Here is a 17,422-nt window from a genome sequence, read left to right as displayed (position 1 = left end):
GGCAACAGATGTTTCTTATTGTGTCAATGAGATGACAGGTGTGGGCGGAGAAGAGAGTGTTGGGAAAACTGTCTTTGTCCCTCCCTTTTTACTCTCACAGGCTTTTGTGTTGTCTCAGCTGCCTGCAGGGTTGCAGTTTCAGCAGAATTACATAGAAGCCTCTGAATCTAAAGTCTAACATCTGAGGACAAGATCACGGGTGTTCCAGCTTTTGCATTCATGAATTTGTAATTGCCAGCACTACCCAAGCAGCAACAGGATCCATCTGAAGTTACATAACTGGATTGCTCTGCAGGGTAAGTCCTGCTACCCTGTGTCCCATATCTGCATTCAGGTTGGCAAAACACCGTCCCCTTCTCCTGTTTAAAAAAACATGGTGAAATCCTAGCATAGCAGTTGAAGTGTTTCAATACAACTGCTCTTAAAGCACCAATTTACCATCTTCACAGCCCAAGGAATCCCTCTCAGCTTCAGCCTGATAAGGAGTTTTCACTGCAATGAGCTGAGTAATGCAATAGAAGACTAGAATGCATCCTTAACTAGGTTTGCTGGTACAGCACTTTTGTTTCTGCCAGAGCTGTGTCTCGTGTCAGATACACTTGGCCACCAACAAAGGTGTAGCCACACTGAAATGTCCGGACGTATCCACCAATTCAGGTTGTTTAAGAAAGAAGAAGGAAGACAAAAGCAGAAACAGTAATCTAAGAAAACACAGCAACTTGCTCAAGGTCTCACTGCTTCAAAGTGTCTTGATAGTCCTGATTTCTGTAGCTGTTTAAATACTTTATTCCTCCCTAAACAGTTAAATACGTTTAAAATTTAACTCTTTGGGATTTGCCAACAGAATATCAGTTACAAGCATGAAAATTTTTTTTTAAATCCTACAGCTATCCTGCAAAAAAATGTTATATAGTTTTATCAGCAAAAATTGATTCCTTCCCTCCTCTCCCTGCCAACAGTTTTCCTGTTGGCAAAAGGAATTTCATTAACAAAATCAGCACTACTACATTTTCAGAAGAGATAAACAATTTCAGTTAACCAAGTTAAACAACTAGGGCAACACTGTCTGAAGGGAAAAGAGCAAGTTGGATTTTTTCCAAATCAATTCCTAAAGCAAATATTATTTAAGACACTTTTATGCATCATTTCTGCCACTACCAAGAAGTTTGAGCTTATTCAGGGAGCAGGTGGTATTGGCTCTGCTATGCAAAAGAGCAAAATAAATCCTACACAATTCCTTGCTGGATGTAGACACAACCTCTGACTCAATAAAGTGGTCTAGTCTAAGTATATCTGCATTTCATGACCAAAGAAGGCAACATTAGAAGAAATAGGCAAAGCCAGTGTTCTGGCAGGATAGATAGCTTAGTCACCATTCAGGGTTCAATCCTGCAAGATATTAGGTATTTCTCAGCTTTTTACAGCTGTTAACTCCCTCCAATTCCATGGAAATGGAAGATGTCTGCATTGAGTATTACTTCAAATTTATTTAAAAAAAGGCACTAATAATATACAAGAGAAAATTAAATTCCTCTTTAAAATGAAAAATTCAAAGAAAAAAGGTTCAAAGCTATGAATTAAAGAAAAGGATACATTTTTTTCCCCCAAGATTTTGGCCAAAAATAGCATTTCAATTCTAAAGCACCATACTATTTTTAAAATCCAGTGTAAGCAGAGATTATTGCAATCCAGTAATAATAATGTGCATTCCAGAGTCTAGAAAGACCAACAAAATAGTTTACCTACAACTCCTACAACTTTGGCTCCATACCTTGTTCATTCTCCACTATCTCTAGACAGACTGTGATAGTTCAAGGTATAAATACCTCAAGATAGAGTAATAAACATAAAATAAAGTCCAACATCGGCAATAGCATGTACTACACAAATAAAAATTCAAGGCTGGGCATCCCCAAACACCTTACTTTATTCCAGAAAAGCATGGGGAAAATCTTTCCTTAGACCACCAGGCACAACATGCATGCAACATGACCTCAACTACAACTAAATAGCTCCTTCATCTCCCTTCCCAGCAAAATAATAAATCAATTGTTAGGTATGTGTGCAAATACAGGGTAAGGTCTGTAAAAGGTGGCCACTAGCAAACTAGTTTCTGCTTCTTCATCCCATTGCATTTTTCAATTCAAATGCTTTGTCATCATTGTTTGATTAATGCCCAGTGCTATAGTTCCAAATCATCAGCATACCTTAATTCAAAAACAAAATGCAACTGAAGAGTTTTCAGTTCAGAACAGAATGATACTTTGATTATACTAATCCACACAACATATCTATGCATTAAGCATAGCGACCAACATTTTCCAATACCAACTATTTTCTTAATTAAATCCTTTATTAATCTGCCTCACTAGCAAGATGAGTAAGAATTTCCTGAAGCTAAATTGCCAACTGTTTGCAACAGACATTTTTCTTTACCACAAAAATTTCCAAATTTGTTGTGTGAAATAAAATTGTATTCATATTTCATAAAATACAGGAAAGCTTAAATCCAAAAATAAAACTGAATTGAAAAAGCAACCATACAAGACTGCAGTTTTAGGCCTAGACCTAAAGAACACAAACCATCTAAACCAAAGGCAGGCTGTGGGTAAAACACTAAGGAATAGACAAAATTCCTGGCTTAATAAAGCTTTCTGGCCATGCAGAAAGCTCATTCCTGCCTGACTGGACCCTTTATTTGTCACTACAGAGACTAATAACAAATTAACACAAAAGCATTCAGCAAGAATGTGCTGTAAAATCTTGCCCTAACTCTAATCAGATTCAGAAAGAGTCTTAATGCAGATCAGCTTGCAATTACCATTCTTAGTCACAGCCAATTCACACACAGCTAAACAGAGCTGTTAGGATCCTTTTAAAACTTTGTGTGTATATATGTAAGTAGATAGGCCAGTGTCACAGCTGGAACACGAAGAAGCTGCACAGCACACAGTCTGCACACAGCACAAAATCCCACAGACATGCTTTTTTGGGGTTTAATACAAGGTACAGGTGGAGGGTGTGGAAGAAAGCTTACCTTCTAAAGGTGATAAAAGGGTAAGAAACAGGACAACAAAAACAAAGATGCATACAGTAGTCATAATAAGGAAGTGATAGTGACAAAATAAGAGGCAAACTAAGGGTCAAGTGCCAAACAACATAGGCCAAAGTGATTTTTGTCTTGGTTATATCAATGTTAGATTTCCTGCAAGACTTGGTTTGCTAAATAGTCTGGCTTCAGGTCTCAATAAATTTTTTGTTATTTGTTGCTCATAGCCTTAACCCTTTAAAAAAATACCTTCAGCAATTTACTTCCAAGTACTCAAAAAAAAAAACCAAAAAGAACTTGTCAGGAATTTCAGTTATGCAGCTGCATTTATTTGTAAGCCCACAACACTTTTATGATTCTGTCAGACCTGTTTTAGTCTTCCAGACATTTCAGTAGCTTCAGCATCACTTCAGAGCAGCACTTAGCTCCAGGTAAGTGGTTGCAGTCACTCACACAGCTGAACACTGAGTTGTAAGGAACTGATCCTGTCCCTATGCCAGCTTCACAGGCATCACACTCACCCAGAACGCCTGTTCAATCTAACAGATTTCTTTGAGACAAGACAAACACCTGAAATTTACTCTCATATGTCCTGAATAAAAATGAGGCGGGGGAAGAGGAGCAGTTGTTCAAAGAGGAATCCCCCCAAATTGACTAAAATTTCTCAATTCCAAGCCTTTTGCACAAAGAATACAACAGTAGCCTATCTTTTCTAGCAGGATCTAGAAGAAAAATCTCAATCTCACTTAGGAATGCCTAGCTACAAGACCAGTTGAATGTACAGAACAATAACTTTTACACCTAACTTTCCTCTGTCAAAAATGATTTGGTAGGGTAGTTATACACAGGCAAAAAGTCCTTCTCTGAGTGGAATTCCAGGACTTCCTAATGATGCCAAAACTAAAGCGTGAATAAATCTATCTTCTGTTTGACCACTGAGATGCAGTAAACCACTGAACCACCTTCAAATGGCACACTAGTTTAACTTTGCTCATTGAAAGCTCATTTTGAAAGATACAATCAATATCTTTATCTCTGAAGACATTTGACCTTGAAGAGATTATATGATGCAATTACACAGTGTTGCAAAACTGATGCACAAATACATATTTCCATGGTCTCAAAAGCACAAGTTTATAAGGGTAAAACACAGCAGACAAAAATTAGACTTCTATATACAAAGGTAGATATGAAAATACCTTGCTCGCCCAGGCATCTTCATCCCAGGAAGTGAGTTGCAATACACGAATTATTTCATTTATCTCAGCACTCATTTTCTCTACTGTGAAATTGCGATTTTTCAAGGCCTCTTCTATTCCCTGGCTTTTAGAATTTTTTGTGGTTACAAAAATCTTCATAGCTGTGAAAATACCAGAGATTAGAAAATGGTACATGCAAGAACCAATCAGTGGTTGAGTTTTCCTTCTACTGCATTCATATGCAACATTTTTTTTTGCATGGACCATTTTATCTCAAAGAGATTGTAGTTTTAATACAGGAAGCACAGTTACTTGCAACTGATTACAGATGTCGAGGTTATTTTTAATAAACGTAAGACATTGGAACTCCAGTTCAAAAGAGTAATTCAGAATGGTATTAAAAAGCAAAGCAAAAAATACCTGAAATAAGTACAGGCAATAGCTCCTTCACTGTATTCATGGAGTTTACCAGCATAACCCTATGTTCCTGGTGAGTTAATTCCTGTTGTCTCTCATCAATCATTTTGGCCATCTTTGTCATTCCTAAGGATTAAAGTAATTGAACATTGAAACACTTGAGATTTCTAAACAAGAATAAGGCATAATGATTGATGAAAACTATATTGAAGTTTAAAAAATTTTTTATTAGCTAGCAGCTGTTACTTTAAACACATTCCAGATACTTCAGAGAAGTCACCTATTCAAAACCTAGCCACTATGTAAAGTAGAATGGACTACTTAAAATTCTTGATTTAAAATCCTATCAATAAAATAGGACAATACTTGAAATTACTGTTTTAGGACATGAAGTCATTTAATGAACACTGGAAGCTGATTTAGGGTGGGGGGGGAGGGTGTCATCTTTTCTCTTAAGATTTGATCCATGCCTTAAGTGAAGGACAGAAAAAGGAAACATCAGGATTTTGTTTGTTTGCTTTGAGGTTCTACCAGTGTAGTGGTTTTGATTCAAAATATCCATTATTTACTTATTTTCCTTCTGTGAGATAAGAATTAGGAGAAAAGCAAAGCAGGCACAAACCTTAAACAGTTGCAGTACAATGAAAGAGCTTTATTACTAACAGAATTAAAAGTAAAGAGAAAACAACAAAACAAAATTAAAGTAAATCCCCCCCCCCCCCCCTTTCCAGCACTTCTCTCCTTTTATCCAGCTCACACAAGGGATAACAGAACATGGGATGTTAGTCAGTGTTGCAGTTCTTGAAAAGTCTTTCTCTTATGCTTAAGGAAGAAAAGGTTTTCCTTCAGTTGCACGTGGTTCCCAAACTGCCACCAACAACACACCCGCCCGGAAACAAACAGTCTGCTGTGTGTAGAACATCTCTCTCATGAAGAATTTCATAGTTCTTTCATACTACAAAACATGGGCCATCACATGGGGTTATTCATCTTTTTAAGGATAAGTTATTTTGGCCTGCACACAGAGGCTTTTCTTCGCCACAAGTCTCTAACAGCCTCTCACTACTTCTATATAGCCTGGCATAGGCATTCTTCACAATCTTCACAGGCACACGAGGATACTCCATCCCCCCATGTTCTTTCATTGGATTAAAGAGACAAACAGTTTGTGGTATTACGGTTTCTTACCACGGCATGCAAGAAGGTTTCTTTTAAGCTGCGCGCCAGAATTGCGGCACCGCCCTCTTCTCTCCTGTCGCCATTTCCAGCTCCGTCCCATGTGACCCACTTCTCCTTCTCTCTGACTCTGAAGCCGCCATGTTGAAGGGTGTTCTTGTTCGGGCTTTACGGTGGGGAAAGCCTCGCTCCCTCTGTGCTGCTGGCTACACGGTGTCCTCTTCAGTTCAGCACGAAGTGTGCTGGCTGCAGACAGGAGGCTCTGCCGGCTCCCGCTGGCTCCGCCGGCTCCGCATGGAGAGGAGAGGGACCCGCCTGTCCCCAGAAGCTGCGCTGGATGGGTTTAGCTGTGAGCAGTCCATGGCTGGTTTGAGCTGCCTGCGGCTCTGGGACAGTCCCCCCCAGCGACCCAGGGTCCGTGCCGTGGTGCTGAGAAAGGGGGAAAGGGGCAGTGGCCCCGGCCCGGCCCAGCGGGGCCGGGAGGCTCGGAGCCCCCCCCCACCTTCCAGCAGGCGAGCTCCGACCAAAAGGGGAAGTCCCGCCTTTCTGTGCGGTTTAAATATGTAAATTGTGAGAAGCGTAATTGGTCTTAAAGACTGTCCATCAACTCAGGGTCAACCCAACACATTCCACCCCTCGCTTCTTAAAATTTACATATCCAAAAGTTACTTAAAATAGCAAAACCAGAGCTAAAAGAAAACAAATTCCATAAACCTCCACCCCTAGAATTTTTACCACTACTACAAAGCAAATTTCTTCTATTATTCTACTTAATGTTATAACTTTCTACTTGCTCTGCTTATTATTTTCTCCTAATTAATCTTCATCTCACAGTGCTCATTAATTGCCCGCATTCTCCACCATTGATGTAGCGGGTTGAGTTCGAAACCGGGCAGAAACACCAATTAAATGTAGTGGTTTTGATTCAAAATATCCATTATTTACTTATTTTCCTTCTGTGAGATAAGAATTAGGAGAAAAGCAAAGCAGGCACAAACCTTAAACAGTTGCAGTACAATGAAAGAGCTTTATTACTAACAGAATTAAAAGTAAAGAGAAAACAACAAAACAAAATTAAAGTAAATCCCCCCCCCCCCCTTTCCAGCACTTCTCTCCTTTTATCCAGCTCACACAAGGGATAACAGAACATGGGATGTTAGTCAGTGTTGCAGTTCTTGAAAAGTCTTTCTCTTATGCTTAAGGAAGAAAAGGTTTTCCTTCAGTTGCACGTGGTTCCCAAACTGCCACCAACAACACACCCGCCCGGAAACAAACAGTCTGCTGTGTGTAGAACATCTCTCTCATGAAGAATTTCATAGTTCTTTCATACTACAAAACATGGGCCATCACATGGGGTTATTCATCTTTTTAAGGATAAGTTATTTTGGCCTGCACACAGAGGCTTTTCTTCGCCACAAGTCTCTAACAGCCTCTCACTACTTCTATATAGCCTGGCATAGGCATTCTTCACAATCTTCACAGGCACACGAGGATACTCCATCCCCCCATGTTCTTTCATTGGATTAAAGAGACAAACAGTTTGTGGTATTACGGTTTCTTACCACGGCATGCAAGAAGGTTTCTTTTAAGCTGCGCGCCAGAATTGCGGCACCGCCCTCTTCTCTCCTGTCGCCATTTCCAGCTCCGTCCCATGTGACCCACTTCTCCTTCTCTCTGACTCTGAAGCCGCCATGTTGAAGGGTGTTCTTGTTCGGGCTTTACGGTGGGGAAAGCCTCGCTCCCTCTGTGCTGCTGGCTACACGGTGTCCTCTTCAGTTCAGCACAAAGTGTGCTGGCTGCAGACAGGAGGCTCTGCCGGCTCCCGCTGGCTCCGCCGGCTCCGCATGGAGAGGAGAGGGACCCGCCTGTCCCCAGAAGCTGCGCTGGATGGGTTTAGCTGTGAGCAGTCCATGGCTGGTTTGAGCTGCCTGCGGCTCTGGGACAGTCCCCCCCAGCGACCCAGGGTCCGTGCCGTGGTGCTGAGAAAGGGGGAAAGGGGCAGTGGCCCCGGCCCGGCCCAGCGGGGCCGGGAGGCTCGGAGCCCCCCCCCACCTTCCAGCAGGCGAGCTCCGACCAAAAGGGGAAGTCCCGCCTTTCTGTGCGGTTTAAATATGTAAATTGTGAGAAGCGTAATTGGTCTTAAAGACTGTCCATCAACTCAGGGTCAACCCAACACAACCAGAGATCAGGAACTGTATTTATTTATACTTCATATTTGATAGAAATATTTCAGTACCCTAGAAGCCTGAAAAGAATTAAATTTATTCTAGAGCAGATCTATTTTCAATAGCTAAGACTTGTGAGGTTTACCACACAGTGCACATGAAAACTTCAGACACAGCTTCATAAAAACTTGAGATTATTTAAATTGGTGCTGTTGTGGTCCCACTCCTCCTCCTACAGGATATAAAACTGGAAGGAAGCTGTGTATTCTTTGCCTGAATTACCTTTCTGCTGGTTAGTATCTTAGGCGTCTTAACACTGCTTTTGTGCTATCACTGAAAAGTAGTAGGATCATCACACTGACAGCACAGAGAGGCAAGCTGTGCAGAACCACATTTCCTTTTAAATGACAAAAGCCTTAATAGGTAACCAACCATGTTCCCCTCTCTGCTTCCAACACAAAACCTGTAAGCACTTCCTTGATTTTAAGTGTACCTGCTCATACTCCTATTATTCGTATAGTACTGACATGAATGGTCGAGTTCAGATGCCCATTAATAGAACTACAGGGAACAAGAACTACAGGCATTTTGTGGGCATGGGCTGCAAATGTTGAGCAGCAGCCAGCTCAGGCAAAGACAGAGCTTCTACAGCATTCCAGAAGCACAAGGTTCACTATTTATTCAGAATACCGTGAATTTAGAGAAGATTATTCGCAATAAAGGTAGCAAGCCTACATCTCACTCTAAGACACTTGCCCAAGACCTCTGTCATACACATGTAACAGCAAATTACGCCTGCGAGGTTCAGTGAAAAGACCCAAATGCTGGTAACTGAGCCAAACAGAGCAAACTGAAGTTAGGGGAAACTTCCATTTTAAAGACATGTAAGACAATAACCACAGAGAAACTAAAAGTGTATATACCAAGTTGAAGAAAAAGTTTCAGGAAAAGAGAAGATTGCCCTTTTTGTTTTATGTTTTTCCTGTTCAAAATGAGACAAAAACTTGAAGGTAACTTCTGATGGGAAATAAACGTTTAGAGAACACTTTACCTCCATATGGAACTTTAAAGTTTTTCCACATCTAGAAACAAGGTCAAGTCTACACGTGTTAAATAAAAACAGGATAATCTAGAAACATGCTCTGTGCCATGATAGCTCTTGCTCATTTCATTCATCACCTAGCACATTACACATGTATTTATAAAGTATTAACTAGATTCCCGAGGTTTTTATATAAGCGTTCTTTAGTTCAGTGTAATTTTAATTCCAGCATCTTCCTACACTTCCTGCCACCACCACATCTCAATTTTACAGAATGTTTTTGTTAAATACTTGGTGTTAACTTTTTGTTAACTACTCCATGCTGAAGCTAAAGCATTTGAAATAGCAGATGACGCAGATTAATGGTAGGTTTCCTCTACAACAATAAAGAGATTGAGACCAATCACTTCCACCACTGAAAGTGTGACTTAACACAGTGAAGTAAACGAGTAGTGAAGGAACATCAAAAAGCGAACAAAGAATTGCTGTAACAGCTGGGCTTTTGTATTATACTTCAAGACAGCTATTTCTGCAACCTCATTAAGATGTTAATATATGACATATAGATTATACTATTCCAAGAAATTCCTACTGGGCTATCTATCTCAGCCAGTACAGACATTTTATCAGCTTAATGGATTTTATATCTGTGAGTGCTTAGTTACACAGCTTTTTCATTTTTTTTTGTTTTATCCTTACTAATGCATACTTACTTCCTTCACAGTATAGGAAAAGTATAGTACATATCATCCATGTAGCACATATAATTTACCAACATCATCTGCCTTCTTAGAAGAGACTATGAAACACACAGAGTCAGTCTTTCCAATAGAAACTTCCAAAGCAACTGCTTTACCATTGTCCCAACATTCAAAAACTTGGGTGAGGAAGGTGTTGGAGGGAAAACAAAGTACTGGAAAAGACTACACTTAGTATACTTATGAAAGACTGGAGTAAACCAAACCTGGCCCTAAATTCTTCGTGTAAGTCACCAAATCCTCCATTGTCTCTACCACTTCTGCCACAGTGAGATATTCCAATATTCCTTTGCAGACACGGATGATTTTACGGACCTAAAAGAGGAACATGCCATTATTCCTTAGGTAAAGCTAAGTTACACTTGAATTAGAAATGCAAACCTGTTATTAGAACAGTTTAGTTACAGCATTTGCTAACATGACAAATGGGCAATCACAAAGGGCTGAGATACTGTGTAAATTACCCAAAATGCCATGAGTCAAGTTCCATAATGACAAGCCAATATTTAATCAGCTTTCCACTACTCAGAAATGCAAAATCCTACTTCCAATGTTTTCACTTTGTAAGGTAAATGAAGGCTAACATTGAGAAAATAGGTTAGAAAGAACTTCATCTATGTATGCTGTCATGCTTGAAGTTTTTATTGCAATTTCATCAATTAAAATATTTAACTTAAATCACAAAGCAAAACTACATAAAAAGCAGACTTCAAGCTTTCAGAGGAAGTATCATTCCCCATACAGCTTTACATATGGATAAAGCATTACTCAGCATTCCAGCAGAGAAGACAGATCCAACACCTCAAACTTTCCAGAAAAATCTGTGAAGGCTGTACTTAATTTACCTCTGGACCTCTGCCTCAGCTTAACTTTTTCAGTTCACATTTGATTCCAAAATAATTCTGTCAGTACATCTTCTAACCTCCTGAACCACATAACTTCTGACATCACTACATAAAATTCTTATCAAAGAGCAAGTTAATTAATATTTAATATGTAGCAACCACATGCAGTCCTCAGGACCTGGAACAGATCAAAGCTTCCTCAGAAACTCATTTCAGTTTGTCCCAATGTTAGTTTATATTGAAACACAGGACAGACACATGCCAACTTAAGTACTTGTGAAAAGTCAATCATTCCTGACTAATGTCTTTCTTTTGGTTAGCAAGGAGTTGTCAGGTGAGTTCCACAAAGCATTAACTTCACAAAAGTCAATTCATTTCCTAAACACCAGAAACAGAGATTAAAAGCTATTAACTTCCTTGAAAGTCCTGTAACACTTCTATTAAAAAACATTTAAAATAATGAGAATCAGAACTGCCACAGAGAAATCTCATGGCATTCTCCTCCTTTCAGAGGAACATGCTAACAGTGCCATGAGCTGATTAAATTAGACAAGAATACAATGTTAGACCACTCACAACAACAAGAAGAGCAAGACAATTCCATAGGTTAACAGATTGTTGCAAAATTAGGATTAACATCAGCATTTCTAACAGCATGAGCTTTATCTCTTCATTGTAGCACGATACTTCTTATCTAGAAATGAGCAAGACTCCACATGCCCAGAAAGAGCATCAAAACTATGATTCGTAACAAAAAAAAATTTTCAAATATAAGACATTTAAGCTTCCTTGCAACTATGGGGGTTTTTTGTACATATGAGGATGGAGAAAAAGCACTTCTGAGTCAGTTTTTGGCTTGTGCAGAAGCCAAAACGTAGCAACTGCTAGATTTATCAGAATACATCTTCTGCCTGACCAGCCAGCCAGTCCAAATTTGTATTACCTCTCATGCCCCAAGGCCAATTAAATTACCTGAGCTAATGAGCCAGACAAACACTTAGAAAGTGGCCTAGGGGCTTTTCAGTGAAGGGATACAGAAAATATAAGGATCAGTAATGGGTGTGGTGAAGGAAATACAGAAAAGCATCAGGAAGATATCAGACAGCTGATGAGATCTGGCCTTTTTGAGCAATAATCACAGGCAACACCTAAACATTATGTCATGCAAAAATGCTCCTAACAAAACAGAGCAACAAGTCTAAGCTCCTTCTGACAGAAAGAAATGCAAAATATGCTTCCAATCAAGCTAAAATGGTCAAACCCTCATTAATCTATTCAACAGTTCGGTTCAGCTCATCTATTTAGGGGGACATTTTAACTTATAACTGTTGTGCAGGCACCTATGTCAGTCATGCTGGGATTCCTACCTCCGCTTCATCGAATGTCAGGAGCAAGTCTGATGTTCCAGAAAGGATTCCTCTTGATCCATCAATGAGATAGTCACGAGCTGGCACTGAATAAGGATCTGCCTGCAGCATCTGGGCTGCCCGAACAAGTTTGGTGCAGGCGTTCTCCACTCTGTGGAAAGCCAGCAGACAACACTTGCTGATTAGCTTCTGTCAGTATGACAACGGACTTGAGGAAATGTTGGATTTATTTTTAACTTTACCACCTGAAGCATCGCAAGCAAACTGATCATTCTGCACCTTTAAGTTTAAAAGGCAAGAGTATTTATTGTATTTATTCTAACAAGGAAGTCACCAGCAACCATACAACCCAGTTTTTCACAGGTCACACAATCTTCCCATGTTTAATGTACCCCTTATAGAGCACACAATACAGTGTCACTAAGGAGAGCTCCCAACCCAGCAAAATACCTTAACAGCCTTCAAGGACAGGGAACAAAACAATTATTCTTTTAGGACTTCACAATCAAAGTAACTGTTAACTTTTATCAGCCTTGTATAGGCATTGTTATTCAAGTAGCAGTCGCCATTAATAAATATTAAATGACAGCTACACATTAAGACAAAATAACACAGTTTTAAGAAAACCAAGACACCGTGCCCTACTCTTTGAAGCTGTAGTCCAGGTCTTCAGAATGTTAACATTCTTAGAAAGAACATTTAAAATAACCACAAAATGTAGTGGTAAGGTACAATGTTCAAATGCAGCTTGCAATGCCAGACATAAAAGCAGAAAGGTTTAGCAAGACATTACAGTATGTAACTACATTAACACAAAAGGTACTTCCAAGAAGAAAATGAGCTCTGAAATTAGGTTCCATCAAACCATTTAACAATTTTAAAATATCAAAAATTGGAAGACTGAAAATGTTTTGGTTTTGTTCTCTTTAAATTACCTTGTGACAACTTTGCAAAATACAAAATTCAGACTTCCCTTTCATGTTAGCTATGCTACTCATGACTGTAGTTACTGACTACACTGTGACTTTCCTCCACTGTCTCCCATTTCCTTTAAGTGTAGTGTAATACACAGGCTCTGCGCACGTGAGTGCCAGGTGTTCATTCAATAACATGAGGATCCAACAAACATTGAACACTTTTATTACAACAATGCTACCTCTTACCGTCATTTCTGCATGCTTGTCACATAGCCCATTTTCTACTGAACACTTGGATACACTCTCTTATCATCTTTTAGTTAAGTACTTTTGGAAAGTTACAGTTAACCCATTTTTCCCCTCCATATTCTTTGCTAACACAAATATTAGAACTTAATGGTTACATCTCAATTTAACCAGTAGAAATAAGACACCCATTACAGGAAAACACTTTGTCCAGAAAGTAAAGTTTTCAGCTAATAGCTCCCTAGAGTAGATCAAATTGGACCAGCTGCATTATCATAACCTGCTCTTTTTCTGAGACATCTGCTCAGCGTATCAGATGGTGGGAACTCATAACTGAGCAAGAAATGCAGAAGGACTTCAAGGCAGAAAGTGGAAAGGGTCTGCTCATTACTATGCAATGCACTTAGCTGTATTATCAAAGTCAACTGACTTCACTAAATTAGATTTCCGTGCTTGCTTCTCACGTTTATTTTTTTCAACTCTGCCAAGAAAGGGATTAAACAAATCACCTATTCAGCAGCTCAGAGCTATAGGCTCAGAAATACTTAATTTCCTACAGTTTAATTTCATGGGTATCTGTTTAATACTAATAATTATCTCAAGGCTGGATTTTTCATTTGTTAAGAAAAGAATTAACATAAATGTGTATTACACCAGAAGTCACCATAATTAGTGAAAATAGTGTTTCTAAAGATTCAAAGTTTTCTTTTATAGTTTTTAGGGTTGAACCTCTTAAAGGTAAATTTGAATTTCACTAGTATAACGCCTATTTTGTATAAACTTCCCAATGCACTTAAAATACTTCAGGAGTATAAGCTGTGCACAAGGAAAGCACACTGGTGTCTGAAAATCAGACACACTTCATCCCCTGCAAAGCACACATGCTAGGAAGCAAAAGATTAGGGAAAAAAAGGTATTAATTTACTTCCATTAAAAAAACCCAACCAAAACAACAACACAAACAACCAAAAACCCCTAAAAATGCAATGAACCACTTGTTCTATCACAGGAATCAAACACGTTCAGAAACTTCAAATAGAAGTTCATTGCTATGGTGAAGTTTCTAATTTCTGTATTATATTGCAACATAAAAAAACCAACAACATATCTTTATAAAAAAAAGGTATATTTATTTTTGAGGCACGATTACAATAAAGCTGTCTTAACATCAGCCAGATTCTTTGTGGGGAAGACACTGGTCACAGTATTCCTAACCATACTACTTTAGGTAGTCAATCACTTCATCACTGTTAAATGTATTCCTTACAAAACATGAGAAAAAAAAAGTAGCTTATGCTAAACTATCATTTTAGGTTTTAGGTTTAAGGATTGACCTCTGCTTTTCCCAGAGTTTGTTTTCCAGTTTAACCACTACAGTTTAGATTACTTGCAGTTCAGAAACATAAAGTAAAAAGTAAATATTTTACATTAACAGTGATTTGTTAATACAGGTACCAGCAATGCAGCTACAGCTTGGCTACCAAAAAATGTTAACACAGAACAGCATTATTGCTTGATTTGTTACATGAGCTTGTGCATGCAAGTTAAACATAAATTTTTATTCTCAGTGTAAACAAATAGTGTAACGCTGTTCTTTGCCTAGAGCCTGCAGTTCTTCCCTTCTTTACAAGAGAAGCTTAACAAGTAATAGGAACATATTGCAAAACATCTGATGTAAATTATATGCATTACTCATACTCCCTGGTGATTAAGACAATTAAGATAAAGAACTCAGCATTTTTTAACTCTAAGTCAACAGTTCCAATGTGGTTTATGTCAGTAGCAAGTGAAGGGATGCATGATAGCTTTTCAGCAGCCAGCAAGTTATTTTGCTGCACAATCACACTCCTACTGAAAAGCTTTACAGATTACCATAATATATATTCCTTATAAACCCTCAATGCCAGTATCAGGTCTTTCAAAAGAATAAACAGATCTTCTCTCCATCCTCCAAGACTGGTGATCCTTTTGAATGGAGGAAAGACAAACAGGGAATGCAGTGCTAGTACACGTGTACTGCTTCTTACCCATCGTCCATGTGCCAGTACAAATTCTGCTGGAGCACTCCCTTAAAAATGAATGCCAGTTCCTGAATTAATGCTTTAGAAACAAAATCTCCTTCTCAGGAAAACAAAACCAAAAAAAGACCTTCATCTGTTTCAATTCTTGCATCTAAATTCTGTCCTTTACAGCAGTAAAAGGTAAGGCTCCCTTTGCAGCTCACCTGCGACTATCGCTTGTCCCCATAACCAAGATACCCGTGACAATATACTCCCCATGTTAACAAGAAACTGTTAACATGTACTAATTCATTTTGATATAAACTCAAGATTAACAAAAAACCTACAAATGAAACATGTTATCATTCATAAAAGCCATTGGACATTCCTAGCTCATGTTACTGCATCTAGAATAGTAAGTACTATGTGAAGTGGGCATCATTACTACAACAGATAGCTTTGGTTCCCTTTTTACATTATATCATTGTTTACACAGTTGTGAATTGCTGCAGAAAAAGTTCTTGCACCCAGCATAAAGTGGTACTGTTCAGCAGTGCTTGTATCACATTTCTACAGTAATTTAATTATTGAAGTCTTGCACAGTTTGCTACATTTTGATCAAAGGCTGAATACAGTACAGCAATTTAAAAAAATCTCTCTCCTTAATCCCTTACTTGTCTAGGTGAACAAGAAGCTGGAAATTAACTAAAAATTCCCCACATCCTAGAAAATTAGCACAATCAAAATTACATGTTTGCATACAGTTAATTAAGAAGCAAGAAAAAAGCTTTGATCTTATTGCATTAAACAAACACTGCCCTCAAAAAAATCGAACTCCTCTACAGCCACACAAGATCACGCAGCAGGAACACAGCATGATAAATACTGTAGTGGATTGTATCAAAGGCCCATTTAGCTCAGTATCCTGTCTCCAAAAGTAGCTGCAAGTAAAAGCCTAAGGAAGGTTAAGAACAGGGTAAGCATTTATCATAGTTCCTCTAGGCACTCTCCCATCCTTCAACTATTTTCAGTTCTTGGGACTTCCTGCAGTTTGTCTATTTGATAACCCACAATGGACTCCTCTAAGTACTTAGCTATTAACCTCCAAACCCACATAAGGAGTTTTAACAGTACACAACTAGCTGTACAAAGAATCTTCCCTACTGCTGGCTTACAAACTGCTAGCTTAAAGTAATTCCCCTATCAAGTTCTGCACAGGAAAAAATACAAGTTTTCATCTTCTCCATGCAACTCATACCTCCTTAGATATTGTCAGGGCCTCTATCCCCTCTGTCACTTTTCCCATGCTAAGGAGTTCTGGTCTACTCAGCTTTGCCTCATACGGAAGTAATTCCATGCTTTTGTTCTCCAAGCCCTTCTAAGAGCTTTTTCCAGCACTACTACAGCCTTTCTAAAATTGTGTGACTACCAGTACATGCAGTATTCAAGCTGTGGAAGAAAAACATACCGTGACATTTAGATCTCTCATTCTGTGACGGTAAACCTAATACTTTATTTACTTTTTGACCATTATGACCAGGTAAGGATGCTCTCACCAATGTATAACAGCTCCAAGACCTTGCTCACTACTGGAAATGGTCGGTTCAATCATCCTATCTGACATTAGACCTGCTGCTCTCCCAAGTGTGCATAATTTCAGGTACTTAAAAATAATTTAATCCACAGTTAACATCAAGTCACTTCAATTAATAAGGTACTGTAATTTCCCAGAGTCATCCATTAACCTCTCTGGCCTGCATAAAACATGGCGTCACTCATAAATACTTTTGCCTCACAAGTCAGCCTTGTCTCCAGAGCATTTATTAACATGGTGAAAAGCACACCCCCAATAAAGAGCTCCACAGTCCTACTGATTTCCTCCTGCCATTGTCATGGTTAACCATATACTCTTCCACTTTGAATTTTCTCTTTTTTTATACAAAAATCTTTCTAATTACCCTGCAGCTACTTCACTTTCTTAAAAGTCTCTAGACTGTGCCAAGTTTAGAAATCAGTGTGTACTGTATCACATGGACTACCCTTTCCCCTGTTTGTGATATTTCTAAGAATACCAACAGATTTATAAGGGAGAATTTCCCTCCACAGAAACACGGTCAATTCACCCAAAGCACACCATAGATAGGTGGGGTGTCTCTCTTCTCTAATACAGAATTTCTAATCATTTGCCCCAAAAGGACATCAGACCTCTACATGTCCTGTTCCCCAGAGTTCCCTAGAAAG

General features: G+C 38.9%; 1 protein-coding gene across 3 annotated transcripts in view; it reads right to left on the bottom strand.

The window, feature by feature from the left end:
* The window catches only part of VCL (vinculin), a 63,210-nt gene that overhangs the window by 22,428 nt on the left and 23,360 nt on the right, over positions 1-17,422 (bottom strand). For all 3 annotated transcript variants that reach the window (XM_032115566.1, XM_032115567.1, XM_032115568.1), the window contains exons 3-6: positions 12,019-12,169; positions 10,013-10,121; positions 4,669-4,791; positions 4,249-4,409 (exon numbers count right to left, since the gene is read on the bottom strand). In XM_032115566.1, the coding sequence (XP_031971457.1) occupies positions 4,249-4,409; positions 4,669-4,791; positions 10,013-10,121; positions 12,019-12,169 (544 nt within the window). The remainder of the gene's footprint in view (positions 1-4,248; positions 4,410-4,668; positions 4,792-10,012; positions 10,122-12,018; positions 12,170-17,422) is intronic.

This window comes from Corvus moneduloides, chromosome 8 (assembly GCF_009650955.1).
Source record: "Corvus moneduloides isolate bCorMon1 chromosome 8, bCorMon1.pri, whole genome shotgun sequence".
NCBI lineage: Eukaryota > Metazoa > Chordata > Aves > Passeriformes > Corvidae > Corvus > Corvus moneduloides.
Note: the sequence above shows the minus strand (reverse complement) of the source record. Positions and strands in the feature narration are given on the sequence as shown.